The 17,849-nt window shown below is 36.8% G+C and overlaps 1 protein-coding gene across 3 annotated transcripts in view; it reads left to right on the forward strand.

The window, feature by feature from the left end:
• Positions 1–17,849, forward strand: part of GRIA2 (glutamate ionotropic receptor AMPA type subunit 2) — a 94,217-nt gene that overhangs the window by 50,827 nt on the left and 25,541 nt on the right. For all 3 annotated transcript variants that reach the window (XM_086747875.1, XM_086747874.1, XM_086747873.1), the window contains exons 5-6: positions 3,068–3,121; positions 5,271–5,432. In XM_086747875.1, coding sequence (XP_086604001.1) covers positions 3,068–3,121; positions 5,271–5,432 — 216 coding nt within the window. The remainder of the gene's footprint in view (positions 1–3,067; positions 3,122–5,270; positions 5,433–17,849) is intronic.

Here is a 17,849-nt window from a genome sequence, read left to right on the forward strand (position 1 = left end):
GTGAATTTTGTCTTGTTTGTGTTCCCGTAAGAGCTTGTAATTATGTCATACAGGACAAAAACCTTGGAATCAAGATATGTCACATCTGCTGTTTCCTCATTAACTGTTAGGCTAGCTATCATGTCAGAGAAAGGAAAGGAATTGCTTTGATATATTTTGATCTTGACAAGACTATATTGACTGTTTATCATCTTATTATCCTATAGATTCTTTTAAATTTAAGTATGGAATATTCATTATAATCTCTTCCCTGATATGAAAGTTTGGCTGACTATAAGTTTCTTCAGTTTCTTCTTTTACCACTTTTTAAAGAGAGTAACTCTCTTCACTCTTGAGTTACCACTCGTTTTTACTGTCTTTGTTGGTTTAGTAATAGACCTCTTACTTTCCTTGGCTGCTTCTTGTTTTGATTTCAGCTCTGGGATAATTTTCTTGCCCTAATTGAACTTTGATAGATTCTGTCTTAGTTGGAGTCTTAGATTTTTGTAGCTTATCCCCATAGGCTTGTGCTACTCCTTAAGCATATGGATGGATGAACTTTTGTTTCTGCTCTTTTGATTTGTAAGTCACTGAAGAATTCTAGATAACTGTGGATCAGCCACCCAGGTCAATTATTATAATTCCAATTAGTTGTTCTCCTCAAAATAGTTTACTGCTATGCCATAGAATATGGTCTCTTAAACTGCTATCGGCTGTCTTACATGGGTTTTGGCTTGAGGTTCTCTTTGCAAGGTACCCTAACAGTTTCTGGAGTTTGGTCTGGTTTTTGAGTCCATTATCCTTATATGCTGTTTCTGTAACTTCTGTTTCTTACAAAAGAAGGTAAACCCGCTTTCCATTTCAGCAGTAGCCTAAACCAAAATCTAAAATAACTGTTTCTCTATTGATTTTTTTCTGTGTCTTAAAATGAAGGTCTGTAAACAATGGATTTCTTGGCTTGTGAGTATCCTTTGAGTGTGTTCATCTGGTTTTCTTTTCATATATATATGAATATACATAGCAGAATATTTACTTCAAGTCTTGCTTTACTGCCGTATTTATTCTTTTAAAATTCTTTTAATTCCTGCCCTGAAAAAACTCTCCTCAATTTCCTTCTTTTCATGAGGGTGCCTCAAGTAGACCCTTTGTATTAATATCCCTTTTCATTTTCTGTGTATTTTTACTGAGACATGCAACAGGCTTTCTATTGACCAGATTTTTCTTGAATACTGAAATATTATTTATATTCTCGATACATAGAACAGGAACTTATTTACTCTTCATCCTTGCTTTCTATTCTTGAACAAGCCTTCTATTGTGGTGCTTTCATTTATTCCACTAGCATGTTAAGCTGTGGTGGCAACCTCAGGTTCACCCAGTTATGCTCTGTAGTCCTTGGATCTTTGTATAGACGCACAAAGTGTTTACGAGGTTGCTTCATCATTCTTGATTTTTGTTTCGTGTTGTATTTTCTTTTCCAGATTTCAATGATTTATGTAAGTTGAAGTTGAAAAATATTTCAATTCCCCACCTCTCCTCAAACTAGTTTATATTCCTCTTCTCTGATTTGGCAGGTCAATGTTGCTCTTCATTGTAGTGCCTCTATCTCTTCTCATCCAGCTTCCTTTGCAGAATGTCATTTCCCCTTGATAACACCCTTTATGCAGCCATGCAGTTACTGCTACTTCTTCTCTATCCCTGCTTGAGATGCTAGGGACACTGGTGAATACCTTTGTGTCCACAGCTCCTTCATCGTGGCTTTTGGGAACACCACTGAATCTTCTCAGAGTTTTAACTGGCACTTAGTGTTCATATGAAGGAATGGCAAAGGGCAATGTTTTAGAAGGCTAGATTAATGTGATAGTACCCAGTGGCACAGCAGAGTTACTAAGCATTGATCCAAAGACTTGCAGCTGCTGGTCGTTTTCCTGGATATCAATGACGAGGAAACATTTTGTGCAGAAGAGCTAATCTGGTCTAACTGAAATTTCTTTGAAAGCAGCAGCTACGTAAGAAATACATCTGAACATCATTCTTAAACCATTTGATAAGTAATGAGTTTTAAGTAGTCTGAACCAAGTAACTGTTTTAGGATAATTAAGTTCATATATCATGTATATATATAGCTCAAAAGGGGAATAATTGAATAACTTCTATGGCTTATGTAATGTGGTCCTTTTCAATCTCAAATCTAGTAAAATAAAACTTAGCGTTAAACACTGCCTTCACTTATATTCGTGTAACTTCATTAAAGCAGGTACATGGAAAGTTGTTCACTACTATCCTGTTATAAGTTACAGGGTACCTATTCTGAATATTTTAGTTATATGTTAAATGAGGAAATAAATTAATCATCCTGTCTTGATTTTGGGTTAAATGAATCAAATCTCTTGATTTAAGTTGTTCTCATTGTTCAAAAGATGGAAAAAACCTTTGGAGTCCTCTTATCACCCACATCCTTTCTCTGGAGAAGTGTTTTGCTTCAAAATGCAAACTTCCCTATGCAAACATAATCTTAATTAGGCTTATTTGGGAGAAGAATCCATGCTACATGCCTGCCAGTGGAGGCTGTGAGAAACCACCAGCTGGCTCTGAGGCAGATTATGAGGACGCCTCAGAGCAATAAACAACAATTTGGACTTTAAAAGACTTCCTCTTAATGTAAATGCTTTCATTAATGTCAGTGGGCTTTTAAACTTTTTCTAGTTCAAGGAACATTGTAGTTCTGCTACAAAGGGAGCAGAATCTAAGCAGGAATTTCTGAGGCACAGTGCTTCTACTGTATGATGGCTGCTCTCTCCTGTCCAGGTTGTGCCTTTAATACACAGCATACTAATTAACATTCAGCTCCTCTGTTTACAGATCTTGGGACTTGGAGATCAACATGACTAATTTCCACCAGCTGATAATATGTTTGATAGTGCATTAGGTAAAATAAATGTAAAGCACTGACCAAGCTCAGTATTGCATACCATAAAGCTCATAACTAGCTTTTACATCATACTGCATTTTGTAGTTTTTAAGTCTCAGTCTGTATATCAGGTGAACATTCTCCATTATGGGGGTATTTCTTATTTTTTTTTTACAGGTTATCACAATTGGTAAACATGTTAAAGGATACCATTATATCATTGCAAATCTGGTAAGCATTTTTAATATTTAAAATACCTGTATGAGTAATTTTACTGTTTATGGAAGCACATCAACTAGTATTTTGTTTTAAATACATTTTAGAAAATAGAAAAAAGCTAATTGTCTTTATCCTTGCTAAATGACTGCATGTGTTGAGATGGTATTTGTTTTATTGGCTGAGTCTTTTCAGAGCTTAAATGCCTCCTGTAATATTCCCATCAATGGGAGTGAAGGTTGCTCAGCACCTTCAGTAGATCTTCATCCCTTTTTATATATACTTTAGAAAAGCAGCGTATGGAAATCAGAAAAATAACTTTATCCCTTATAGGCTGATACATTCATTCAGCAAACTAATGTTTCTTATCTCACCTCTAAAGTACTTAAAAATTACAGTTCTCAGCTTTCATTCTGCTAGAGAGTCTCAGCTTTACACTTCTTCATAGATTGGCTTGGTAATCAGTTTGAATTAATCTTTTCTTGAACATGGGTGATCAGACAGTATAGCTAATAGTATTCCTAAGGGGCAAGGTTCAGGAAACTCACTAAATTCTGTCAAGGTACTGTTTTTTGGAATTGTATCTGAAGGTGAAGGGCCATTTTACTGACATTAAAGGCAACAACACTTATTTACTGAAGCTAGAGAAACTAATCCAATGACTTTGTAACAGGCAAAGCAAATTCTGCAGGCTTGAGTCTCAGTTATCCTGTTCCAGAAAAGAGTTTTGGGGGTTGCATGGTGTGAATGCCTCTAAATTTTTTTTATACTCTATGAACTCTTAGACTAATGGCCTCTTTAAAAGCAGAACAGTGGGGTTTCATTTTTGTATTTATTAACTAAGTTTTAGGGTAAAGAAGTTAAGGTATTGATATTTACAAAGCAAGCAGAAAAGTCTTAAAAAATTGAAGAATTCCCTAAGTGTTAGACATTTGTATTTTGCATTGCAAATGTTGTGTAAATAGTATTTTGAGCCTTAAGGGAAATAAACATTTTAGAAAAATTTACTAGTGTGTTTCATTATGTTAACCGTTTTAGCCATTGCTTTAAGTTCATAACAGTAAGCTCATAAGATCAAAAACTTATTGAATCTTGTATTTTAAAACTATTTAATATTATATTTGCTTCCTACAGATTTATAGACTTTAAATGCAAATATTGTCGATTTTTTTGGGTGTAATATCGTAAAAAATATATATGGTAATGATTTTAAAACTGTGGGTTTTTTTCTGTCAGAAAGGAAATTTGTCTAGTACTTGGTCATATCCCATCTTCTTCACTGAATCCACCTTCTTTCTTCTTTACTTGACTGTAATAATGTTCTCCTCCAGTAGGATCAGTCAGTCAAGAAATGGAGCTATTTTAAGAATAAAACATGCTGATAGATGGAGAAGAGGTCAAAGTATACAATTAATGTTCCTGTTCAAACATCACAATAATATTGAAGAAAGTTTCATGATCCCTGTAGAAGCGTCTGTATTAGCATGCAGCAACACATCATTGACGAGTATCATTAATATGCAATAATTAAAGAGCACCTGGTACAGCAATTGTAGCAACTTCTGATAATGTGGGCTGAAGTTACTACTTCTTTTTATGTTCACTCAGAGCATTAATTTAAACTGAAGTGCCTGAAATCAATATTTCATGTAAATTCCTATGTATGGTTATTTGGGGCAAGTTAAAGCACAGACTATGGAAAACAAAATATAGGTACTGTTTGTAAGAATGAGAAGTAGTTCTTTATACCGGAGGGAAGATGGTAAGTCCTTCCACGTGCTTTAGTGTTCCTAGCAAAAAGAGGACTGTAATTATTCCTGGCTAAAACTTGCTTGCCTAGCTGTTACTTGTGTCAGTGTTCCCTTTCTCATTTAAGCAGTCCTATTAAAATCAACGGGACTGTTTAGGAAGGTAAGCATGGCAAGGACAGGACCACTCAGCCCTTGCTCCATAAAGGTTTATGTCTAGTGAGCAGCAAGAGGTGTTGCTGGCTGGAGGAGCTGAAGACTTAATCCTGGCAGCCCAGGATTTAAACTTGAATCCTGTTTAAGGAAAATGAAAATGTTGGCATATACTTCTGCAGTAGTAACTCTTTATTTGTATATACTATTGAGATACCTGCCAAAAATGTTGGAGTAACAGACGTGATGTTTTCTGTGCCCAGGGATTTACTGATGGAGATTTGTCAAAAATACAGTTTGGAGGAGCTAACGTCTCAGGATTTCAGATAGTTGACTATGATGATCCTCTGGTGTCAAAATTTATACAACGTTGGTCAACTCTGGAGGAAAAAGAATATCCTGGTGCACACACTAGTACAATTAAGGTATGTCTTACATTTGTTTTAACCATGACAGATGTACAGGAAGTGGGGGATTTGGAATAGAAAGACAAGAGACAGAAAGCCCTTCAAAATCCGCTGTGCCAACACAATTTTTTATTTCTCTGGGGTATTTCTAACATTCTCTATCGTAGGACTGGTTGAACAAAGATGCTGCACTGTCAAAAATGTTCAAGACAACTTTAATTTCTCTTATGTCACTGTAAATCTGCACCTGACAGCTTGTTAGGTAGTTGTTTGGACGAGATATTAAGCATCTACTGACTTTTTTTTGTTTTTCATTTTCTCCATATTTTGAAATGTTTTAAAGGCAAATATGTAGTCATACGTAGGCTCCCAGGGAGCACGGATCTATCACTTTCTGATGTAACATAATCTCACCAAGAAATGGTAAGACAGTTGCGTTGAGACAGATGCTGAAATCCTAAAGACTTTAAAAATTAAGTGGTATGCCTGAGGTATAGAATCATGATCTGGTTTCAGACCTGAATGATACAAGATGTGATATTGGGCAAGTAGTTAAACTTCCTTACCTCAATTTTCCCTCTGGGTGGAACTAGGATAATAGTGCCTTCTTACCTTCTGTGACCATTATGAGGATCAATTAGTGCTTGCAAGGTGTTAAAAAGAATAATGCAATTTTAATGTAAATAATTTTCCTTTTAAGTAATACAATCAGAAGTTTTATTAAGAATGAGTGTACTTAAATAACTTTAAAATGTATTATGACAAAAAAATGAATGGCAAATGTTCTAGGCATAAGGTTTTTTTTGTGCTGTAGTTTGAATATGAAGCACATTCTTATTTGTAATTAGATGGATAAGAAGTTTCAGCAAGGAATGGAAGGACCATTTTTTAAAGTTCTGGAACAAAAAGCACACAACCTTAATTTAAAACAAAACAAAAAAAAGTTGGTACGTTCCTTTTTTCCTAAGGCCAAGTTTGGGGGTGATTCAGTCAAAGCTATGATTTTTCTGTGGTTATTTTTGTATTTTTAAATCTTTATGACAAAATAAGTGAATTTCTCATTTGATGCTGGAGAGAAATAAATTAAAGTCTGTGACATGCCTTTAGATACATCCGTATTACATACATGTAATATATGTAATATGTGTTGTTCTCATTTAGGACAAAGAGAAGAGATGTGGCTTTGGGTGATTAATAAAATTCTTTTGTCTCTCTGATTCTTGAGTACCTAGATCTACCTACCTACTAATGTTGCCGAATTGTATTGTGGAAATAATCAGTGAAATGCATAACTAAAGTAAAAAAAGTCTTAACTGAAACCAAGATGCAATTTTTCTCATTGATGGAAAAATAAATCTGTGGGCTACAGTGATAAGGATTCTGATACCTCTGGTATTACTAACAGTGGGGGGGAAACTGCATGCGTGTTAGATAAGATGAAATGGTTACAATGTTTTATTATTGCATTAGAATTTGTAACTTTATCACGGATATTCCCTTTATTTCTTCTATGATAGGTCCTTTCAAGTCCACTAGAATTTGAAAGAGTTGAAGGAGAGTATTTGGAGTGCCTTGGTTTTGAGGTTTATTTTGTTATGAATAGGAAAAATAAACTAATTGAAACATGTATTTTAATGAATTTATTTAACTTAAACCACATTTTAAATTAAATTGAAATGGGTGATCTGTCTTTATATATTGCGTGCTCAAGGAATACATAGGATCGCACTGATATTCAGTCAAGAGATTAAGACTGACATTAAATTATCAGATAATTTGTAAGTGCTAGAGGTATTGATGGGGGGGGAAATGTGGATGTATATGGCAATGTGTGGAGAGACTGATTGCATCAGTTATTGTATTTCTTTGTGTAGCTTTCTATCTTTTGCCCTTATACACATATTACTTGTCATTTTTGCCTGCCATTACATATAAGGACAGAGATATGTCACATTTCGTTCCCATCCTTGAGAGAGCTAGAGGCAGAGTAGAATCATAGAAACAGGGCAAGAAAGGTCTTTGAGCAGTCTGTCACCCGGCCCATCCTCCCTGCCTTGAGGCAAAATCAAATATACCTGTGCAGTTCCTGTGGATAGTGATTTCACAGCTTCCCCAGGTGTTCTGTTTCAGAGCTTTATATTGCCTAATCCATTACTCCTTTATCTGTTTCTAATGGATGTGAAGAAGTTCTCCTTTTTAGCTGTCCTGTATTTGAAGATGGCTACCATATTTGCCCTTGCTTCCCTGTTAAACTAAATAATATTTGTCCTTGCTTCCCTTGCTAAACTAAATAATCCCTTTTCATTTGAATTTTCTACTCTCAGATTCTGTTCATCGTTTTGCTCTGGAATCTTCCTAAGTAGTATCCATCTTCTTTGAAATGCCAGACTGGGTACAGCACTGCATCTGAGTGCTATGCTGTAGAAATCAGAATAATGTGTTTCATGTATCTCAAACCCAGTACTCCTTTCAGGGCTTTCTCTTGTGTTACTCTCCTTTTCTCTCTTTTTTTTCTTCCCCCTCCCCCCCCACCCCCATCCCCCACCATCATGACACTGTTGAAATATATTTATCTTGAGATACAAACTAACATCCAGATCTTTTTTGCGTTGCTTTTCTGTACTGCTGCTGATTTAGACAATCTCATACAGTATCTGTGCACTTGGTAATTCCTTTACAGTACAGAGTTTTTTATCCATTTTTGTTGAATTGCATTCCCTACCTGTCCTTCCCGAACATGCCATTCTTTATGTTAATATTCTGGCCATGTTTGTTATCCTTTGCTTCTTGGAGCTGGTTAACTCACTAGTCTCTCATTTGTCCCTTCTGTCATCTTGTGAATAATCTTTCTTCCTTTTTGGTTTTGAGACAATTGTCCAGATTGCCAGTGGTTATAAATGAGCTTTTGCTGCTAGTTTCCATGGAATCTAGGAAGCTATCACTGCAAATCCAGCATGGAACAGATAGGAAGGCTAATAAAAGTCTTTTATTATCAGTACAGAAATGAGAGGAGGTTACATGCCCCTAGCAGGTAATGTTACCCCTGGGATTGCGAATGTTCTCTCATTGCTGGCAATAGCATTGCAACTGTGTTGTATTATTTTCCTTTTGTGATTTGAAAGGAAGTATACATTCATTTTACATTATAAAATGCAAATCAATGAATATGACTGAGCTGACATGACATATCACAGCATCCAAGTACAGTCCTGAAAACAGAGAAAGACACCACTTTCTAAGAAAAAGTGTATTTCAAAGGAACTTACTTTTCAAGAAAGAAAAACATTGTTTAGAACCTGTTCCACAGGTGCTCAGAAGAGGACCTGGATCAAATTGCTTTTAAAATGTATCTTCACAATTCATACAATATTAATTGTAAGAAAGTGCAGTCTTAAGATATAGATGAGAAGAGACACTGGTTTTGTTTGTTGCTGCACTGTACCTGTACTGATAAAAAAGACAAGATTTAAAGATTAAGTGGGACACTTAAAACGCTTTTCTGTCTTTTTACAAAAGGTCTTCTCATCTTTCAAAAGTAAAGCTGATATACTCTTTACCTCAGATTAAATTTAAAATGTATCTGTTGTAACCAAGGATGTTACTGGTCTCTGCATGCCATTCTAGAAGAGCTAATAATGCGTAGATCTTGAAATATACCACTGAGCATCCCGGTGAATTTCTTTGTCAAATAGTAAAACAAAAGCCACATGTAATTTTATAAAGGCCTAATAATAACAAGTTGAAATCCCCTTTTGATCTATTATTGTGTATTTACAAATATACTGAGCTATCTGGGCCTTAGTGTTGTGTCAGACTGTTATATTGCTGTTGTGGAAGGACATGGAAGGACAATACATCCATGCACATCCAGCTACTCCAACTTTTGAATCTGATTAACCTATTCTGTTTGGGGGGCAGCCTTTGGTCTAATTACAGGAAGAAGCTCAATTCTTACTTCTTGAAGGCTAGTGAGACGTGATAAGTTGTATTGGGCTTGTGCAGCAAGGTTTTGGTAGCAGAGTGGCTACAGGTGTGGCTTCTGTGAGAAGCTGCTAGAAGCTTCCCTCATACCCCATAGAGCCAATGCCAGCCAGCTCCAAGATGGACCCACCACTGGTCAGGGCTGAGCTCATCAGCGATGGTGGTAGCACCTCTATGATAACGTAGTTAAATAAGAAGAGGGAAAAAAAAGGGAAAAAACAACTGGGCAAGAGCAATTGTGGCCAGGGGAAAGAGTGAGAAGATGTGAGAGGAACAACTCTGCAGATGCCAAGGTCAGTGAAGAAGGAGGGGGAGGAGTAAAGTTGCTCTTGACAGGATTCCCCTGCAGCCCATGGTGAGGCAGTCTGTGCCCCTGCGGCCCATGGAGAAGCAGAGATCCACTGTGGAATATTTGCTTGTGGAGGACCCCAGGCTGGAGCAAGTGGATGCCTGAAGAAGGCTGTGACCCTGTGGAGAGCCCGTCCTAGAGCAGGCTCCTGGCAGGACCTGTGGACCCATGAAGAGAGCAGCCCACACTGGAACAGGTTTGCTGGCAGGACTTGTTACCCTGTGGGATACCCATGCTGGAGCAGTCTGTTCCTGAGGGACTGCACCCCACGGAAGGGACCCACACTGGAGCAGTTTGTGAGGAACTGCAGCTTGTGGGAGGGACTCACTCTGGAACAGTTCATGGAGGACTGTCTCTCATGGGAGGGACCTCACACTGGAGGAGGGAAAGAGTGTGAGGAGTCCTCCCCCTGAGGAGGAAGGAGTGGCAGAGACAACATGTGATGAACTGACCTCAACTCCCATTCCCTGTCCTGGAGAGGAGGAGGTAAAGAATTCAGGAATGAAGTTGAGTCTAGGAAGAAGGGAGGAGTGAGGGGGAAGGTGTTTTAAGATTTAGTTTTTATTTTCTCATTATCGTACTCTGATTTGATTGGTAATAAATTAATTTTTCCCCAAGTCAAATCTGTTGCCTGTGACGGTAATTGTGGAATGATCTCCCTGTCCTTATCTTGACCCACAAGCTTTTTGTTATATTTTCTCTCCCCTGTCCTGTGGGCATCTGACATCCAGCCAAGATTAACCCGCCACATGAGTTCTAAGCTTAAAGTATGCAAGTATAAACTGGGAGAGGAGTGGCTCGAGAGCAGCCCTGCAGCTGGGGTGCTGGTTGGCACAGGCTCAGTAGGAGCCAGCAGTGTGCCCTGGCAGCCAAGAGGGCAAACAGCATCCTGGGGTGCATCAAACACAGCATGACCAGTTGGTTAATAGAGGGGATTATCCCGCTGTATTCGGCATTGGTGCGGCCTCATTGTGTGCAGTTCTGGACCCCACAATTTAAGAAGGATGTGAAGGTCCTTGAATGCGTCCAGAGGAGGGCAACATAGCTGGTGAAAGGGCTGGAAGGAATGTCCTATGAGGACTGGCTAAGGATTCTGGGTTTGTCTATTTTGGAGAAAAGCAGGCTGAGGTGACCTCATTGCTCTCTACAGCTTCTTGAGGAGGGAAGGAGGTGCTGATCTCGTTTCTCTGGTATCCAATGATAGGATGTGTAGGAATGGTTCAAACGTACACCAGAGGAGGTTTAGACTGGACATTAGGAAGCATTTCTTTACCAAGAGGGTGGTCAAACACTGGAACAGGCTTCCTAGAGAAGTGGTTGATTCCCCAAGCCTGTCAGTGTGTTTAAGAGGCACTTGGACAATGCCCTTACCAACAGGCTTTAACTTTTGGTCAGCCCTGAATTGGTCAGGCAGTTGGACTAGATGGTCTTTGTAGGTCCCTTCCAACTGAAATAGTCTGTTCTATTCTCAAAGCCATCCTACTCTGTGATGAGCTTCTCTAAGAGTAACTATAGGCTTGGTCTGTGCAGGAATTATCTGAGGTAACTTGCATGTGATATGTACAGAAACTCTCTGCAGCATGAAGAAAAGAATTTGGGGCTGCTTGGTTGAAGACCTAAAACAGCTCAGACTCACAGAGAATGCCATCGTGTTGGAAGATAGTTACAACCCCAGTACTCATTGCAGCTGGCTTTGATAGCTTGAACTGCTGCATGCTGGTACTTTATGTTTCAGATGTTCAGAATTCATATGATTGTATTTCAAGCTTCTTAATCTCTCCCCCTCCCCCCGCACAATCAATGCATAGCTAAGATAACAAAACTATAAATTGTTTTTGTCTTCTGATTTTGCCTTTAGTAGTTTCACATTTTCAAGTCTCTTTTTAATAGCCAAGTCATCTAGTCTTTTTGAAAATTATTACAGAATCTTTTTTTTTCAAATAAAATGTGATTCTGTAATTTGAAGTCTGTGTATAGTACCAAACAGTGTTCTTTTTATGATAAAATTGCAGAAGTTGAAAACTGCCAATCTTAAACTGTAAGTCAGGAAGAATGAAACTTGTAATTGAAAGCTGCTGGTTTAACTCTACCGATGCTGAATTACCTCAAGGATGGAATACAGAGAACATGCAGACAAATAAAAAGGTGCTTATTTAGCTAGCAGAAATAGTTAACATTTAGATGACTTATTGATAAAAAGAAAGAAAGAAGAGAACAATGAAAAAATTCCTTCAAATAGGAAATTCAGAAAGCATTTGGTCTAGTTACAGGCGACTAAGCAAAAGTGTACAATTAATTAATTAGACAATACCTTCATTTTGGGGCATGCCTTGTATGATTGAAGTGTGTTGGAAAATGGTTTTATAATACCTGACATTTTAATAAGAGTTATAAGTGATATTCTGTTGCACCTGCTACAGTTTTAATGGAAAATATGTGATTGATTATGCCTGAATTCCTGTAGATTATAATGATTTATAATTAAGAATTTAAAAAATGGTTAATTTCAGTATTTATTACATGATTTAATCGGGAACTAAACTGGTGTAATTTTTTTTTTTTTTAAGTGCCCTTGTAAAAATTGTAGATTTTTGAGTTTTTCCTGCCTGTGTGTTCCAGTCCTTGTGTTTTGGTTTCCTGGGCATAAAGAAAATATTTCTAGCAGCTAGCGTTCTAGCGACTTGGTTTCACTAAGCTTTTGAGTCCTAGTATTCAATGTTCTCTACTTGCAAAAATATATGAAAAATGTGGGCGTAAGAAATTTCAGTGTTAAACTTCATGCTTCTTTTTAATAGCTTAAGGCTCTTATGCATAAGTAATCGCTCATTCCAGCATAGTTGATTTGGATTTTTTCTTTTTTAAGGAAAACTCAATTAAAGAGTGGAACATTTAGTCAGTGAAAGCAGCAGGTGGTTTGAGGCATTATCTGTAGATTTGTCTCAGACATACAAAAGCCCTATTGACCCAGATCCTTTGATCCTGCAAGTAAAAGTGGCTGAACTGTGCTAAAGCGAAAGTATTTGCCAGACTTCAGAAAACTATGGAGCCAAGTCCTGATGTCCCTGTACAGCTCTTTTTCTCTGAATTTGAATCCATTTATTCATAGTAATTATAAGGTTTTAGGAATCTTTAGCCCACAAAGTGCAATGGATTCTTCTTGCCTATTTTCCCAGGAACTGTTTATCACTTTTTTCAACCAGCAATTCACCTGAATATTGGTTGATAGAAGAAAACGTCATTTAGGACAGGAGATCTTCATGGAGAAATGGGGATAAGAGGAGAAGGAGGAGTGATACACAAAACTGAAAGTAGTAGTAGTAGTAGGAATGTGGCATTCAAAAAGGGCTCAGCAAAGTAGAAGCAGCTTGTTGGGACGTAAGTGGGAAAAGCAGAAGGGTGGTGGCAACTCGGAGCTGGAGAGGCATCTATGACTGAATGTTTCTTGGGTCGAGGGATTAAGGGAGGAGGAGAAGCACTGAGGATCATTAATGTGAACAAGGAGAGGAGACATGCGGGCTTACTGCTGGGGCAGGGCTGGTATTAAGGATCAGTCAATGCAGGTAGCTACCTATACTAGCTAGTTTGGGGTGGCAGAAAAGAAAACATGAAGTGTTTATTATTCTCTGCCTAACTATTTCTTGGTAAAATAAGCAACCTGGTAAGATTGGAGTATTTAATTCTATTAGTATTTTACTTGGAATTAGGTTAGTGCAAAGAGGAGAAATAATTCCATCTTGAGACAATAGGCAACTACTTGTGCTGGTTGGGGCAGATGAGTATTTATGATGAAAACAGGGAGGTATTGTGGTTTAGGGGTTTTATTTCTTTTTTTTTTTTAATATAAGACTCAAATTATTACTATTAGTTTTGAGTGGCAGGTTGTGGAAGTTTGTAGAACACTGCAGTACGTGTGGTGAGAACTCTGTGTTCCTATTGATTGTGTTTTTCTTTTTTCTTTTTCTTTTCCTGGTAAGTGAATTTGTACAAGGTATATTGTATTATCATGTCCAAGTACCCTTCCTACAGATTGTTGTAGAGAATAGTGATGATTCAGAATGTATTAAAACCAAATTAAAAGATCATTTAGTGTGGCTTTATTTAATAGGCTAGTTAAAAATGCTAGTCTGAAGAACCCTCATACAAAATTCCAATTTAGAATAATTTCTGTTGCGGTATTGTTCTGTTTCTGGAGTAAATAAATTATTTCCATTAACCTGTATAGGACTTTCTGTTGACTATGAATAAAAATAATATTGCTGAAGGGCCTAATGGAATTTTCAGATTTTTATCATTCAGCAGATTTATCTAGTCTCTAGTCTCTCTTCTATCATTTTCATTAATTGCACTAACCGTGAATTACTCTACTAGAAAATGTTCAAGAATACATTTTTGTAACCATCTCAATAAATTGCTCTTGGTTAAAAGCTCAACTCAAGGACATTTATCGTAGTTAATAAAGCTTGAATGGCTATTTTAATCATAAAAAGAGCAGTGATTGAAGACTATATTTCAGTAAATATTTTGGAAAAAGAGCATTTTATATTTTAAAATTTCTGTCTGCTGTAAGTCACATGCTTTCTGATTTTTTTTTTACTATAATTTTTGAAGAGAAGGTGAACACGGAAATTTAAAGAGATTCAAGTGTATTTTTAGGGTAAATCAGTTAAAAAAAGGAAAACAAAAAAAAAAAAACCTCCACAAAACAAGGAAACAACCACCCCCCACCAAAAAACGTAACCTTCCACTTTACCACTTAAAACGTTCATGCTAGCTCTTTCAAATCAATTTCTTACAGCAAGATTTTTCAGAGAAGTCTTTTGCCTTCCTATTTGTACATATTGTTCTCATCCTCTGCTTTAAATTTACCTGCTTGGTCTATTTTTGCTATTATAACCATAGGCTTCAGATTTTATTGCTGGATCCTGCTGATTTTTAACATCATGAAGAGTGAAACAATTCTTTTTCTTCAAGGCTAAGCTAGAAAAAGTTTTATGTATTCATATTAAAAAGGTATATGTTCTTTGTGGTTTACAGTAAATTAAAGGTGATTTTATCATCAGTGGCATTGCTGTTTTGCCAGTGCATTCTGTTTAAAGTTAGAAGTGAGACTACACAAATAATTGTAAAATCTTATTTATTTTGTCAGTCTGTATATTTTCCACAGGCAGTGACATGGATTAGAAGACAACATCATCTTTTTTAATAAGTGAAATGCTGTAGATTCAAACCTAAATAATAGTTTTTGTTATTTCTGGCAAGCTCTATGGATTCAAATCCAAGTAATTTATTTTATTTTTTGGTCAAGCTTTGTGTGTTTTTTGATGGTATAAAGTTTGTCAAGAGTAAGCTTTAAGTTTGACAATTAGAAGGTTTTAAAATTGTCTAGAAAAATGCAAAGGAACAGAGCAAGAATTAATAGACTTTTAAAGAAATGTAATAAAAAGAAATTAGTTTAGACAGTAAAGTTTTTAGCCAGTGATGACTGGAGATTTTAAAAACCTCCATGATTTGAGGTTCAAAGTTGTTGTTACACAAATGTAGTGAATGTACAATTTGCATTTGTATTAATATGTAAATTATGAATAGTTGTTATGAATATAGATAGAGGGTTCACTTTGTTGCTAAGACTTTTGCCCAGATCCTTTTTTTTTGGTTTTTGTTTGTTTGTTTTTTTAATCACTGATATCTTTCTGATATTTTGAAGAAGCATCTGTTCTGCAGTAGCATTAGTGCTTCGTTTTGGCCATTACATTAAATCTAATGGAAGACTAAAGTACTTTAAAACCTCTGTCCTCAGTTTAAAATCAGAAAAAGAAAAAAAAAAAGGCAGATACCTGCACTTTTTTTTTTTTTTTTTCCTGCTGAATTAGCCCTTCTGATGACTCCAGTGCGAAGCATGTTCTTCTGAATTAGAAGTAATCTTGGGGCAGGAATTACAGTCTGGGAATCTCCTTCATGTTAAAGTAGTAGGGGAAATAAGTAGAAAGGCCAAGCACCTTGAGGTTTGTAAATCTTGTGATCTTTGCTATATTCAGTTTTAAAAGGAGTGAAAGAAGGTCACTTTCCCGTATAAATATCCTACAGAGAGAGTGCAAGGATGGTTCGAGTGCCCTAGTCTTGTCAGTGTCAGCCGGATGTGCTATAAGCATGTCTTTCAAAGAGGAGTTGTACTTCCAGGGATGTAGACTTAGGCAGGTGCCTGGATACTGGGCTAGAAATCGGAGCTGTTCTGGGTGTGCCCAGAAGGCAGCCTTCATAACAAACAGGGAGATCTCTGAAAAACATAAACACATCACAAATCAGCAGGGCTTCTGGATAGCAGTTTGGGACCTGAACACTTACATTTTTCTAAGGTGACAGGTTGCTTAAGGCGTTCTTTACATCTAGTGTTCTGCTCAAAACATTATGGCATTTCAGACCAAAATTACATATTATTTCTTTAGCTGCTCTGTGCGCACAGAATGCTAGAATTATATTTAAATAAAGGCTATCATAAAAATGTAAGTTGATCTGACTCTACAACCTCTGGAAACAAAATTTAATAAAGATAGTGTATTTGTTAAGATAAATAGAACTTCATCTTTAACCCTATCTTTACTGAGATTGATTTAAAAAAAAAAATTAAATATGTAGTAATTTACATTTTATTCATCTCTTCCCCTTTTAGTCAGGACCAGGATTGTTATAAAAAATTTACAAATAATCAGCTGATATTTCCAAATGCCTTGCTTACATACATACACAATTATTTTCAGCTGAAAGCAAGTCTGTTGCAAAGACTGCCTGTTTTCACAAGAGCTGCGTTCTAATGTAAAGATCAAAGAGGAAGAGGCAAGCATTCAGTCTTTTCTGGGCTCCCTGACCTCTACCTCATGTCCCCAGTGTTTGAGACATGCCCAGAGGTAATGAAGATGCTCCTGTGCCTAAAGCCTGTTTGCAGTTTGAATAGCAACCGTGCTGCTTTGTACAGACCCCATTCGTGCTGATGCCTGCTCGGAACAAATGAGATCAATCCATGATTATGGGCACAATTAAAAGCCATCTGGATTTACAGTGACGTTTATGTCTACAATATTTGGCAACATCTCTTATTTCTATTGAAAGTAACTGTTTGCATTCCCATGCTCTGTCACGACAGCACGCATGGTATCACAACAGATCCTGCAGGAGGTGGCCATTTCCCACCGGTGGATTTTCCACTCACTCTTTCCTCTGTCAGGCCACTTTCAAGTGTTTTCCAAAGTGTGTGTAGTACTGTTCTTCTCAAAATGGCCCCCAGGTACATTCATTAAAGACAGAGCCTTAGGAAATAGGTGCTGGAGTTGCATTAGTTTGACTATGTTGAAAGTCACAGGAGGTAGTTGCCCAGTTCCTTTACTAGCCCTTGACAAGGAGCTTTCTCTCTCATACTTTTTGCTTGCAGGTTTATGTATGTATATACCTATTTTTTTTATATGTAATATATAAAAATGTAGGAATGATTCTATATCTATGTACCAGTCTCTAGCAGTTACTCCTGAAATTACAAACAATTTGGTAGAGTTTTGTTAATGTTTTGACCAAAAAGCACAATTCTTGTACAAAGGACTATGAAAAGAAGGCAATTGTAGTTGTGTGATCTATATGAGCATTCAAGTAGAGAAATACTTTGTTGTGGAGAAAAATGCACGAAATTCAGATGAGAGGTTTTATTGAGTATAATTCTCAAAGTAAAATAAAGCAGTAACGTGTTAAAACAAGGCACCACTTGATATCCCAATTTAGTCTGTGTATAGCTTAGTGAAGTATTAGAAACAAGGTGATAAAATGCATAGTGAGCCATTGGAAGAAAAATTGCTGGTGCAGAGCAATAAGCGGAACATTCAGTATACCCACAAGCTACAAGGACACACAATTTGAGTCTTTACTGCCTTTGATGTATATTTGTTGGTATTTAAGTGTATTTAAATTGTTTAAGGAAAAATGCTGAACATTTGCTTATACCCCTTGATTTCAACCATTTGCTCTTGCAACAAAGAACATTTCCTATATCACTTCTCTTTAAGTCTTACCTCTCTCCAAGGAAGTATTTGTGTCTGATTTTAACCTCCTTTCTCTTAAGTGTA

This window comes from Chlamydotis macqueenii, chromosome 4 (assembly GCF_036417535.1).
Source record: "Chlamydotis macqueenii isolate bChlMac1 chromosome 4, bChlMac1.mat, whole genome shotgun sequence".
NCBI classification, from domain to species: Eukaryota; Metazoa; Chordata; class Aves; order Otidiformes; family Otididae; genus Chlamydotis; species Chlamydotis macqueenii.